Source organism: Danio rerio, chromosome 23 (assembly GCF_052040795.2).
Source record: "Danio rerio strain M-AB ecotype USA chromosome 23, GRCz13ab, whole genome shotgun sequence".
NCBI classification, from domain to species: domain Eukaryota; kingdom Metazoa; phylum Chordata; class Actinopteri; order Cypriniformes; family Danionidae; genus Danio; species Danio rerio.
In genome coordinates, this window is record NC_141043.1 from 888,139 (window position 1) to 900,861 (window position 12,723).

The 12,723-nt window shown below is 37.3% G+C and overlaps 1 protein-coding gene across 6 annotated transcripts in view; it reads left to right on the forward strand.

Annotated features, from left to right (window-relative positions):
* frmd4bb (FERM domain containing 4Bb) overlaps window positions 1-12,723 on the forward strand; it is a 72,190-nt gene that overhangs the window by 47,091 nt on the left and 12,376 nt on the right. For 2 of the 6 annotated variants that reach the window (XM_087306318.1, XM_087306317.1), the window contains exons 12-18: window positions 3,147-3,223; window positions 4,054-4,192; window positions 7,635-7,773; window positions 8,511-8,644; window positions 9,224-9,340; window positions 11,097-11,325; window positions 11,983-12,039. In XM_087306318.1, the coding sequence (XP_087162444.1) occupies window positions 3,147-3,223; window positions 4,054-4,192; window positions 7,635-7,773; window positions 8,511-8,644; window positions 9,224-9,340; window positions 11,097-11,325; window positions 11,983-12,039 (892 nt within the window). Of the gene's footprint in view, window positions 1-178; window positions 1,274-3,146; window positions 3,224-4,053; window positions 4,193-7,634; window positions 7,774-8,510; window positions 8,645-9,223; window positions 9,341-11,096; window positions 11,326-11,982; window positions 12,040-12,723 lie in introns of those variants that run through there. The other 4 variants (XM_087306319.1, XM_087306316.1, XM_087306320.1 and 1 more) reach the window with 3 other exon arrangements.

A 12,723-nucleotide genomic window follows, 5' to 3' on the forward strand; every position in this document is an offset into this window, starting at 1 on the left:
AATAATGGGCTGGTTAGTGTATACTCCATCAGCTGTTTTAGTTTCTGTTGTGTTTTTGACTGTTTGTCTCCATCTAGTGTCTGAATAATGCGCTGGTTAGTGTATACTCCATCAGCTGTTTTAGTTTCTGTTGTGTTTTTGACTGTTTGTCTCCATCTAGTGTCTGAATAATGCACAGGTTAGTGTATACTCCATCAGCTGTTTTAGTTTCTGTTGTGTTTTTGACTGTTTGTCTCCATCTAGTGTCTGAATAATGCGCAGGTTAGTGTATACTCCATCAGCTTTTTAGTTTCTGTTGTGTTTTTGACTGTTAGTCTCCATCTAGTGTCTGAATAATGCGCAGGTTAGTGTATACTCCATCAGCTGTTTTAGTTTCTGTTGTGTTTTTGACTGTTTGTCTCCATCTAGTGTCTGAATAATGAGCAGGTTAGTGTATACTCCATCAGCTGTTTTAGTTTCTGTTGTGTTTTTGACTGTTTGTCTCCATCTAGTGTCTGAATAATGCGCTGGTTAGTGTATACTCCATCAGCTGTTTTAGTTTCTGTTGTGTTTTTGACTGTTTGTCTCCATCTAGTGTCTGAATAATGCGCAGGTTAGTGTATACTCCATCAGCTGTTTTAGTTTCTGTTGTGTTTTTGACTGTTTGTCTCCATCTAGTGTCTGAATAATGCGCAGGTTAGTGTATACTCCATCAGCTGTTTTAGTTTCTGTTGTGTTTTTGACTGTTTGTCTCCATCTAGTGTCTGAATAATGGGCTGGTTAGTGTATACTCCATCAGCTGTTTTAGTTTCTGTTGTGTTTTTGACTGTTTGTCTCCATCTAGTGTCTGAATAATGCGCAGGTTAGTGTATACCCTAGTTTCTGTCAGCTCTGGGTTTAAGAATTTAATTAATAAACTATTACGGCTCAGAATTGATAGTATTTTATGTCATGTAGCTCTGCAATAAGTGAGATAAAGTACATCCAGGATGGTTGTTTTTGAAGTGTAAACCCTACAGTATTCAGCTTTGCATCAGGTTGCCAATAAATGCTAATCAGTCGATAACACCTCCCTGGGTGTGCTTCATCACTAGCTTATCTAAGGCATGAAAGTGAGTGTGAAGTGTTGGGCTGTTTTCGGGCTCCTCCCTGAGCTCTGCTTCTTGCCTGATGTCATGAGCTGGAAACCTGATGAGACACGTCAGGCCAGGAGAAACTTCAGCTTCAGAGCGTTCGCTAACATAATGAAGACACTGGCGATCTGATTAACTTCAGTTAACCTGCCCGACCACCGGTAAGAGGCTCTGAAAGCCAGATAATTTAATTTGACCATCACGTCTTGAGAGAGTGGGGAATGAACTGAAGACGCCCTCGCTCAGATGTGCGGGAGGAGAAAGTGTTGTGCTAGAATGATGATTAATATTAGCAGATAGATATATGCGTGTGTGCTGATAAATGTTGGATTATTGTCAAAATGGGGATGTTTAAATGAAATGTGTATTTGTTAAAAGTTTGGGATTATTAAATCCATATGTATATACAGTGGTCAGCATTTGAAGAGGATCAAAATTGACCAAAGCTGAAGAATTAAGACGTATTGGTGTTTTTCAATGGTTTTAGGACAACTTCTTTGATGAAAGGATAGATCCACTTCAAATGTTGACTACTGTATGTGTACTGTAAACACTAAAGGTCAACAGTAGTGAGTAGTGAGTGAAAAGAGCACACATTTCTAAAATGTTTTTACTATTTATAATAATTGTTTTCTATATTAATATATTTTAATTGTAGTTTATTTCTGTGATTTCAAAGCTGCTTTTTTAGTATCATCACCAGTCACATAAACCTTCAGAAATTATTTTAATATGCTGATTTTCTGTTTAAAGACAATATTGTTATTATTGCTATTGTTATTATTATTATTATTAATAACATTGTTGAAAATATTATTTTTATTATTATTATTACTGTTGACATTATTATTATTATTATTATTACTTTTGAAATTATTATTATTATTATTATTATTGGTGTTATTATTATTATTATTACTACTGTTGAAAATATTATTATTATTATTACTGTTGATATTATCATTATTATTAATAATATTATTACTGTTATTGTTATTTTATATTATTATTATTACTGTTATTATTATTATTATTATTATTAGTGTTATTATTATTATTAGTGTTATTTTTATTATTATTACTGTTGAAAGTATTTATATGGTTCGAGCCTCGGCTCAGTTGGCAATTCTGTGTGGAGTTTGCATGTTCTCCCTGCATTCGCGTGGGTTTTCTCCGGGTGCTCCGGTTTCTCCCACAGTCCAAAGACATGCGGTACAGGTGAATTGGGTAGGCCACATTGTCTGTAGTGTATGAGTGTGTGTGAATGTGTGTGTGGGTGTTTCCTAGGGATGGGTTGCCGCTGGAAGGGCATCTGCTGTGTAAAAACTTGCTGAATAAGTTGGCGGTTCATTCCGCTGTGGCGACCCCAGATTAATAAAAGAACTAAGCCAACAAGAAAATGAATGAATGAATGAATGATGCTGACTTTCTGTTCTAAAACATTACTATTATTAATATTATTATTATTACTTTTGTTATTATTACTGTTAATATTGTTCATTCATTCATTTTCTTTTCAGCTTAGTGCCTTTATTAATTCAGGGTCGCCACATTGGAATGAACCGCCAACTTATTCAGCATATGCTTTACACAGCAGATGTCCATCCAGCTGCAACCCATCACTGAAAAACATTCATACACACTCATTCACACATATACACTGGACAATTTAGCCCACCCAATTCACCTGTAGCATCAACATGGGGAGAACATGCAAACTCCACACAGAAAAAAAACGCTGCTAGAAAATGCACTTGCCACTTTATACGCACATCATACGCACTTTTAGTATTAATGATTAATTATTGTTGCCCTTTTATTTTTTTATTTCTCTTTATTATTATTGTTGTTGTTTTAGATCAAGAGGACTGCACTGAAGGGAAGGGCAAACGTAAATTCCGTTGTATTTTGTACAATGACAATAAAGATTCTGATTCTGATTAGGAAAAGCACGTTTGCAGAGCTGAATGAATGCTAAAATCAGGTTGTGTGTTGTTGTTATTGTGAGATTTAACACTGAATCTCCTGTTTCAGCTCTTCCAGTGGAAACAGCTGGAAAACCTGTATTTCAGAGAGAAGAAGTTTGCTGTGGAAGTCAATGACCCTCACAGGTGAGCGCAGATCTGTGTGTGTGTGCATAAGCTGTAGCATTAAAGGGTTAGTTCCCTCAAAAATGAAGGTTCTGTTATTAAAGGTCTTGTGAAGTGCTCTGAAATGTGCAGTTTTTATAGGATATTTGACAGCATATAGGAGTTCTCAACTGTCCGTCACAGTCTGTCTTTATTTTACGCGCTGTGTTTGTTACGCGCTGAGTTACATGTAGCTCAAGTGACGGGATTCTGTATTCAGCTTTTTGCTTGTACGGTGGCTTTGAATTGTCAAAACCCCCCTCAAAGTGCTTTTTCAGATGCCAAAAAAAAAAATTTAACCCAGTTTGATTTTTTTTGTTTACAACAGACGAAATGTAAACAAAAAAACAGACGAAAGTTGGCGAGGCAGTGGCGCAGTAGGTAGTGCTGTCGCCTCACAGCAAGAAGGTCGCTGTGTCAAACCTCGGCTCAGTTGACGTTTCTGTGTGGAGTTTGCATGTTCTCCCTGCCTTCGCGTGGGTTTCCTCCGAGTGCTCCCCCACAGTCCAAACACATGCGGTACAGGTGAATTGGGTAGGCTAAATTGTCCGTAGTGTATGATTGTGTGTGTGAGTGTATGTGTGGATGTTTCCCAGAGATGGGTTGCGGCTGGAAGGGCATCCGCTGTGTAAAAAACTTGCTGGTTAAGTTGGCGGTTCATTCCGCTGTGGCGACCCCGGATTAATAAAGGGACTAAGCCGACAACAAAATGAATGAACAACAGACGAAATGTATTTCTGTCAATGGGTTTAGACTGTAAATGTTTTGAGTGAGTCTCATTGACCATTCCTCATGTGTGTGTGTGTGTGCAGGCGAGCAGTGACTAAGCGCACGTTTGGACAGACGGGACTGGTGATCCACACTTGGTACGCGACTCACTCTCTGATCAAAACCATCTGGGTCATGGCCATCAGTCAGCACCAGTTCTACCTCAACAGAAAACAGAGCAAAGTGAGTGCACGACACACACACACACACACACACACACTGATCACTGCTGAAACATACACACACACACACACACACACACACACTGATCACTGCTGAAACATACACACACACACACACACACACACACACACACACTGATCACTGCTGAAACATACACACACACACACACACACACACACACACACACACACTGATCACTGCTGAAACATACACACACACACACACACACACACACACACACACTGATCACTGCTGAAACATACACACACACACACACACACACACACACACACACTGATCACTGCTGAAACATACACACACACACACACACACACACACACACACACACTGATCACTGCTGAAACATACACACACACACACACTGATCACTGCTGAAACATACACACACACACACACACACACACACACTGATCACTGCTGAAACATACACACACACACACACACACACACACACTGATCACTGCTGAAACATACACACACACACACACACACACACACACACACACACACACACACACACACACTGATCACTGCTGAAACATACACACACACACACACACACACACACACTGATCACTGCTGAAACATACACACACACACACACACACACACACACACACACACACACACACACACACTGATCACTGCTGAAACATACACACACACACACACACACACACACACACACACTGATCACTGCTGAAACATACACACACACACACACACACACACACACACACACACACACACACACACACTGATCACTGCTGAAACATACACACACACACACACACACACACACACACACTGATCACTGCTGAAACATACACACACACACACACACACACACTGATCACTGCTGAAACATACACACACACACACACACACACACACACACTGATCACTGCTGAAACATACACACACACACACACACACACACACACACACACACACACACTGATCACTGCTGAAACATACACACACACACACACACACACACACACTGATCACTGCTGAAACATACACACACACACACACACACACACACTGATCACTGCTGAAACACATATAATACTGCAGACTCACCCTCAGTCACACCATTCCTGAATAATGAAACAGTTTCTATTGTTAATAATAGACGCTCTACGCCCACTGAGGTGTGTGTGTGTGTGTGTGTGCAGGAGTGTTTTCGTAATTATCATTGTTCTCTGATTGCTGTTTTGGAGTAATTAGTGCATTTTATTTAAAGTAACACTCCACTTTTAGTGGTAAATAGGCTCATTTTACAGCTCCTCCAGCAGTCAACAGTTCAGTTTTACCATGTTTTGAATCCATTCAATCGATCTCCAGGTTTGGCAGGAGCACTTTTAGTTTAGCTTAGCATAGATCATTGAGTCGGATTAGACCATTAGCATCTCACTCAACTAAACTCTAAAGAGTTTCAATAATGTTCCTAAATAATCTTTTTAGTCTTCGCACATTGAAGTCTGAAATGTTCGTACTTAAATCTGAGAAATTCGTCATGCACACAAACGCTGCACATCGAGTCTGATGCGCATTGACTGAGCACACAATAAAGCACAGAAAATGTGTCATATTATATTAGTTTCTCCAACGGCATTTAGAGTTTTGCTTTCCACTCATACGGCAGTCCTGAAGCGTCAAAACACCTTCTCAAAACGCTGTTTTAGATGCGGAAAAACAGAATTTTTTTATGACAGTCGAACATTTTGGAGGCGGTGTGATGATGATGATGAAGATGATGAAAGTCTTTATTTGTCACATACACTTTTACATGCAGTGAAAATTAGACATCCCCCCACCCAACCAAACACTATGAAGTGAATGTGTGTGGATGTTTCCCAGAGATGGGTTGCGGCTGGAAGGGCATCTGAAGATGATCCGCAGGCTGAGCACTCACAACCCTGCTCACCACCGTTTTAATCTAGCTGGCCAGCTTGGTAGGGTTTTGAGCCGCAGTGACTGCCTTTATCAATCGTCAATACCCGAGTGCTTCGCCTAAACCCATCAGCAGAAACCTGTTATCAAAGTTTGGAATCAATAGATGACTTCAATATGCTCCGGGGACAGAGCGCTAGGCATACGATGTGCCACTTCTCCCATCACGTATCCAGCTGCAAGTAGTTCACACAGGACAGTTGGGATCTCCTGAACCCAGACTTCTCATCGAGAAGCTGGTGTTAACTGCGTTCAGTGTGAACGCAATACGACTGAAACAACGAGAGGTTGAATTTATTTTTAACTTGCGAAAATAATTCAGCGTGCAATAAGTGGTTTATTTATAAACTAATTTGGAGAGGATGACGTGATCATGATTGAACACCGCTGGTTCTGCATGTGTGATTGACCAAACTCTAACCCACTATAAAGAGCCAGGGTTACTCACTACAGTCATCTTCGATTTACAGAATCCCCCCTTCCACCCCTACCTCTTCACCTTTCCCTCCATAGGGCGGCACGGTGGCCCAGTGGTTAGCACTGTTGCCTCACAGCAAGAACGTCACCGGTTCTAGTCCTTAAACAGGCCGGCGGTTGTTTCTGTGCATAGTTTGCATGTTCTTCCCGTTCTCGCATGGGTTTTCCCCGGGTTCTCCAGTTTCCCCCCACATTACAAAAACATGCACAACAAGTGAATTGATCAGCCTAAATTTAGCACTACAGTCAAGCTCTTATCCTGCAGCACATCTCTTCATAGCAATCATTTTAGTCATCAAAGGGGGAGTTGTCGAGATCTACCTGAGCTCAAGGCTCCCCTCTCGCCCTGCAAACGGGCTCTCTCCCGGGACAGCATGCCAAACAAGCGTATAATCAATCATCAGCTAAGTGGGAACTCTTGGGGTCACCGACATGGTAGCCCAGGTAGCCCGCCAGGTTCACATGAGTTGCCCGCAGGCCTGTTCTAAAAATAGCTCATTATAACACCACATATGAGTAAGATGCATCTAATATTTTTATAGGTAATCTTTTTAAATCACACTTGCATTGGTGTAAATTTGAAAATTACATTAAGTTTTATATATAAAAAAAAAAACTTTCAAAACAATTTCAGACAAGTGAAGTGTTGCATATTGATATTTATCCACCTTGTTAAATCGTTGTTGACAACTGCTGTGAGAAATCATTAACATGATCAATGTCTTCACGTAGATGAATATTATTAATTATTAATAATAACATATAATAAAAGTAAATCAAGAAAAATGTGTTATTTAATAACTGCTAGCCCTTCACACTAATCGGTACCCAAGAAGTAGCTCTCAGTTTCCAAAAGATTGGTGACCCCTGCTCTACTCTGAAAATAGGAAGTTGCTTTTGTCTATGCTGATGTGTCCAGGGTAGTAAAGAAGGGAAATGTAATAGCTGAAAAAGTCTCCATTTTCTCATTATATGCATTTGACAGGCAAAAATCACCACAGCCAGAAGTCTAGGAGACATCGCAGTGGATCTGACGGAGAACGGAGCATCGAAGATGAGCAAACTGAGCGCTGGAGTGAAGAACCAGCTCATCATGGCCAGCAACGGCAGCCTGGTTTCCACAGGTACACGATCACATCTTTCCCTCAGCATAGCTGGAGAGCTGCTCCTTGAAAAACACTACACTTAATTAGGAAATGGACAGATTTTTGATGAATCATGGAGTAAAACAGTAAAGTTTTAGTCCAGTCAGCCAATCTCTGGGTTTGGCGGGAACACTTCTAGCTTATCTTAGCATAGATCATTGAATCGGATTAGATCATTAGCATGTCTTTTTTAGGTTTTTGTCCTAACCATCTGCAACAGCAACACAAAATTTCTATTTTACTTTTATTTTCTATTTCTGCAACGTTGCAGCAGAACAACAGTATAAACTACCATGACAAAGATCCCCTCGGCTACTGATTATCGGCCTTTTTCAGCGTTAGATGCACCGAATGCACTTTTTAACACAGTTTCACATGACATTTATTGCTGCACTGAAAGAAGCAGCAGATAGTTCACCTCAGATCTTAAATATCTAAAATAACTAGCTGGACGCTTTGAAAATGAAATCAGAATTGAGATTTAGTGCAAACCAACAGCATCAGTCACTCAGTAGCCTATTAATAATGTTCAAGAGCTGTTAATGTGTATTCATTAGATCATAAGGAGTGCAGTGGCTGTTTAAATGTCTCTGTCGCATCACTTTTGGTGCAGACAGAAAAGTTGCTTGTCACTGGATTCTTGCCGTGTGTAGTTTGGACTCAGTGCTGGACTCTTTATATTTTCCTCGGTTATGGATGCATTGATTGTTTCACAGGTTCGGCTGATTCAGAAATGAACGACGAGCAGAAAAAAGAGAAGCTTGCGGAGCTGAGAAAGAAGGAGCGAGACATTCAGGACATACTGAGCCAAAAACTGACCGAGCTGAAGGAAATATGCCTGCGGGAAGCCGTAAGAGAAAGCCAATATTTGTGTGCTATTTGTTCTGTACTCAAACTAAAAATGTAGTCTGATGAATAACATCCAATAGCCTGTGCGCTGTTTACTTCAATAGACATGATGAGATTTTTTTTGCAATAATTCTGTTAACAAGAGTTTTTTCTTTGCCAGTGAAAATGTATTAGTTTTGTCTGTATTCATTCTCTCAAATCAAAAACTGAATAAAATAATCAGATTAAATGAAATTAGTTTGAGATAAATAATGAACATGTAAACAAATAAAATAATTAGATTCATTTATTTTATAAAATAGTATATTTGAATTAAGCAGAATTAGTTTCAGGTAAATATTGAACACATTGACAAATAAAATAAATGGATTAAATGAAATTATTTTAAAATAAATAATTTACACGTCATTAATTCTCTTATATTGTCTTCAACTGTATCCATATAAATAAATATAAATCAAAATATATATATTTTTAATTGTGATTTTGGTCTAAAATATGTTTTTTCCTGTGACTTTCACCCATTTACAGTATACATGATCTGATCTTTTTATTTATTTATTTATTTTTTTATCACTAGGAACTCACTGGCAAACTCCCGAAAGAGTATCCGCTTATTAAAGGAGAAACCCCTCCTCATGTGCGCAGGAGAGTCGGGACGGCCTTTAAACTGGACGACCTTTTCCCATATAATGAGGTGAGTCTGAAACACACAGTGACGTTTCCTGAACTGAGTAATATATCAGACCCTGAGGCTTTGGCTGTATTACTGAAAGACTGCAGCTCATCTGACTGACTAATTGACAGAATGAATAAATAAATAAACAAAGGAATGAATGAATAAATAATTAAATGAACAAACAAAAGAATAAATAAACAAAAAAACAAACAAATTAATAAATGAAAAACTAAACAAATGAACAAATAATTGAATGAACAAAAAAATGAACAAACAAATGAATGAATGAATAAATAAACAAATGAATAAACAAACAAATAAATAAATAAACAAATGAATAAACAAATAAATAAATAAACAAAGGAATTGATGAATGAATAATTAATTAAATGAAAGAACAAAAGAATAAATAAACAAAGGAATGAAGGAATGCAAAAAAATCAATACCTAAAAAAACGAATGAATAAATAATTAAATAAACAAACAAATGAATAAGCAAACAAATACAAAAACAAACAAATGAATGAATTAATAAATGAATGAATAAAAAATGTATAAATAAACAAATAAAAACAAATGAATGAATGAATGAATAAAGAATGAACGAAAGAATAAAAACAAACTAATAAATAAATAAATAAACAACTAAATGAATAAATAAATAAATAAATAAATGAATAAATAAATGAATAAATTAATAAACAACTAACTAAATAAATAAATAAATAAATGAATAAATAAATGAACAACTAAATAAATAAATAAATAAACAACTAAATAAAAAAATAAAAAAATAAATAAATGAATAAATAAATAAATAAATAAATGAACAAACAAATAAATAGATAAACGAACAAACAAATGAATGAATGAAAAAATTCATGAATAACTGAATAAATAAATGTATTAATAAATGATTGCATAAATAAACCAAGGAATGAATAAATAAATAAATACACAAGTGAACAAACGAATAATTAAACAAAAAAATTAATGAAAAAATTAATGACTACATGAACAAATTAATAAACTATTAAATAAACAAATGAACGAAAGAATAAATAAACAAACAAATGAACGAATGAAAATTTGAATGAATAAACAAACGAATACATGAATAAATTAGCCAAAAATCTAAAATGAAAGAGTGAATATATAAACAAACGAATGAACAAAAGAATAAAGATACAAACAAATGAACGAATGTATGAATGAAAAAATAAAAAAAATGAATAAACAATTAAACGAATAAATGAATAAATCAATTAAAATAAACAAATTAATAAATAAAGGAACGAACAAACAACTTAATAAACAAATAAATTAATAAACAAGCAAACAAACTCCAGCATGTGGGCTTGCATTGAAGGTCAGTGTCGGAAAAAGCCACAAAATTAACCCTGATCGGTTTGTTTTGTTTTATGGGCTGAAAGACGCACAGTGACATTTATATCATGCACTTATTCATTTTAGATTTGAGGTTTCTACACACTGCTTCAAAACTGCAGTTAATTATGGATGTGAGTTATTCTTGAGCTTCGATAATATTATTGATAATAGCTGAAATTGTTACTCACATTACAAAACAACTAACGAAAGCAGCTCTCGGAAATCTGAAAGCATCAACTGTGTGATGAAGCCTGTTATAATACACTGCAAAAAATGCTAATAATTCAGGAGAGCTAATAATGCTAACATTAACATGTGTGCATATTAGCATTTGTTGACATGTTTATGAATAGACAGATCTATTAAACGACTCTTCATCCTCCAGGACCCGTATCTCAGAAATCTGGAGAGCCGCTTTGCATTACAGCAGAAGATCGTGGAGGCGGCCAAGAAGCTCGCGGCGGAGCCTGACATCTCCAAATTAGTGCGGAAAAAAAGACGGAGGAACTGTCTGGACGCCATGCAGAAACTGCAGGAGATCGAAGATGAAATGAACCAATACAGGCTGAAGAAAGGACAGAAACCCACGCAGAGAGCCTCTGTGATCATCGCCGGTGAGGGAGAACTCATCATGTCTTTATCTGCAGGCTGTCTTTCAGTCGTATCTTCAAGGCCGTGTCTGTATTTCCAACAGGAAAAGTGTATTCAGATCAAGCGTCTGCTTTAAAGGACCTGCTGTGTGCTCATGATGTATCGCAGGACATTTTTGCTGCTGTCGAGGTTAAATTTAAGACAGGTTTAGCAGTGTGTGAGCTGGTTAAGAGGATAGAACTGTCATTTTCAGATACTCACATATGCCTCGGTCTATTTTTTTGTGAAAGACTGCAAACAACGTACTTGAACATACGTTTGACTGCAGTTTCTGGGTGAAATGAACACTAGGGGGCAGTGTGGCGACAATTATTTTTGTGCGTATTAGTGTGTGTGAATGAGTGTGAATGGGTGTTTCCCAATAATGGATTACAGCTGCAAGGGCATCCGCTGCATAAAACATATCCTGGAATAGTTGGTGGTTCATTCCACTGTGGAGATTTCTGAAATAGACTAAACTAAAGGAAAATGAATGAACAAAAACAAAAAGGGCTTAACAGATAATCTACAGACCATAAATGAAATTATCTTGATTAATCTTGTCACGTTGTTAAATTAGTTCAGCGTTTGACTGACGTTGCTTTAATTTCACGCTCGTGTTTTGTGGTTTTCCTCCACAGATGAACTGGCTCAGTCCGAGTGCAGCTCTCTGTGTGATAGTCTTCCTCTCGATGACGGTAATGACATCAATTATCAAACCGCTATCAGCTCTCTGTGCCATCTAATTAAGATTTATTACAACACATTACCCCACTTCCAGTGCCATCTCCGTCAGCATTGCGTGCTGCTTAACACACTCATAACAGATCACTCCTCATGCAAAACCAACCATTTAAAGGGACAGTTCACCAAAAAAAACTAAAACTCTGTCATGCTTTACTTTTTAAACACTTACAAAGTAAGTAGTATCCAATTAAACACAAAATATGATATTTTGAAGTATGCTGAAAACCGGTAACCATTGACATACATAGTATAGAATTTTCAAAAGTGAATGGTTACTGGTTTTCAGCATTTTAAAAAATATCTTAACAAAAAGAAACAAAGGCATAAGTGTTTGAAAACACTTGAAGGGAGAGAGATTAGTGAGTAAAAATATATTTTTGTATGAACTATCCCTTGTTTTGGTGACTGTCACTTTAAATTCAAATGAGATTGTGCTCTATTTAGTAAGAGGGCGGAGCTACAAATGCCTGTGTGTCACCATAGTGTTGTGAGTGCTGGTCAGGTGTGCATGTGTGTTGATGCTTCTGTCAGTCTCTCTGTTCATCTAAAACTCCACATCTATAGTCCTCTTAGTCTATGCTGACATTCTCTTCAGCAGCTCAAACACTCTGATGGCTAATGGACGACATTTATAA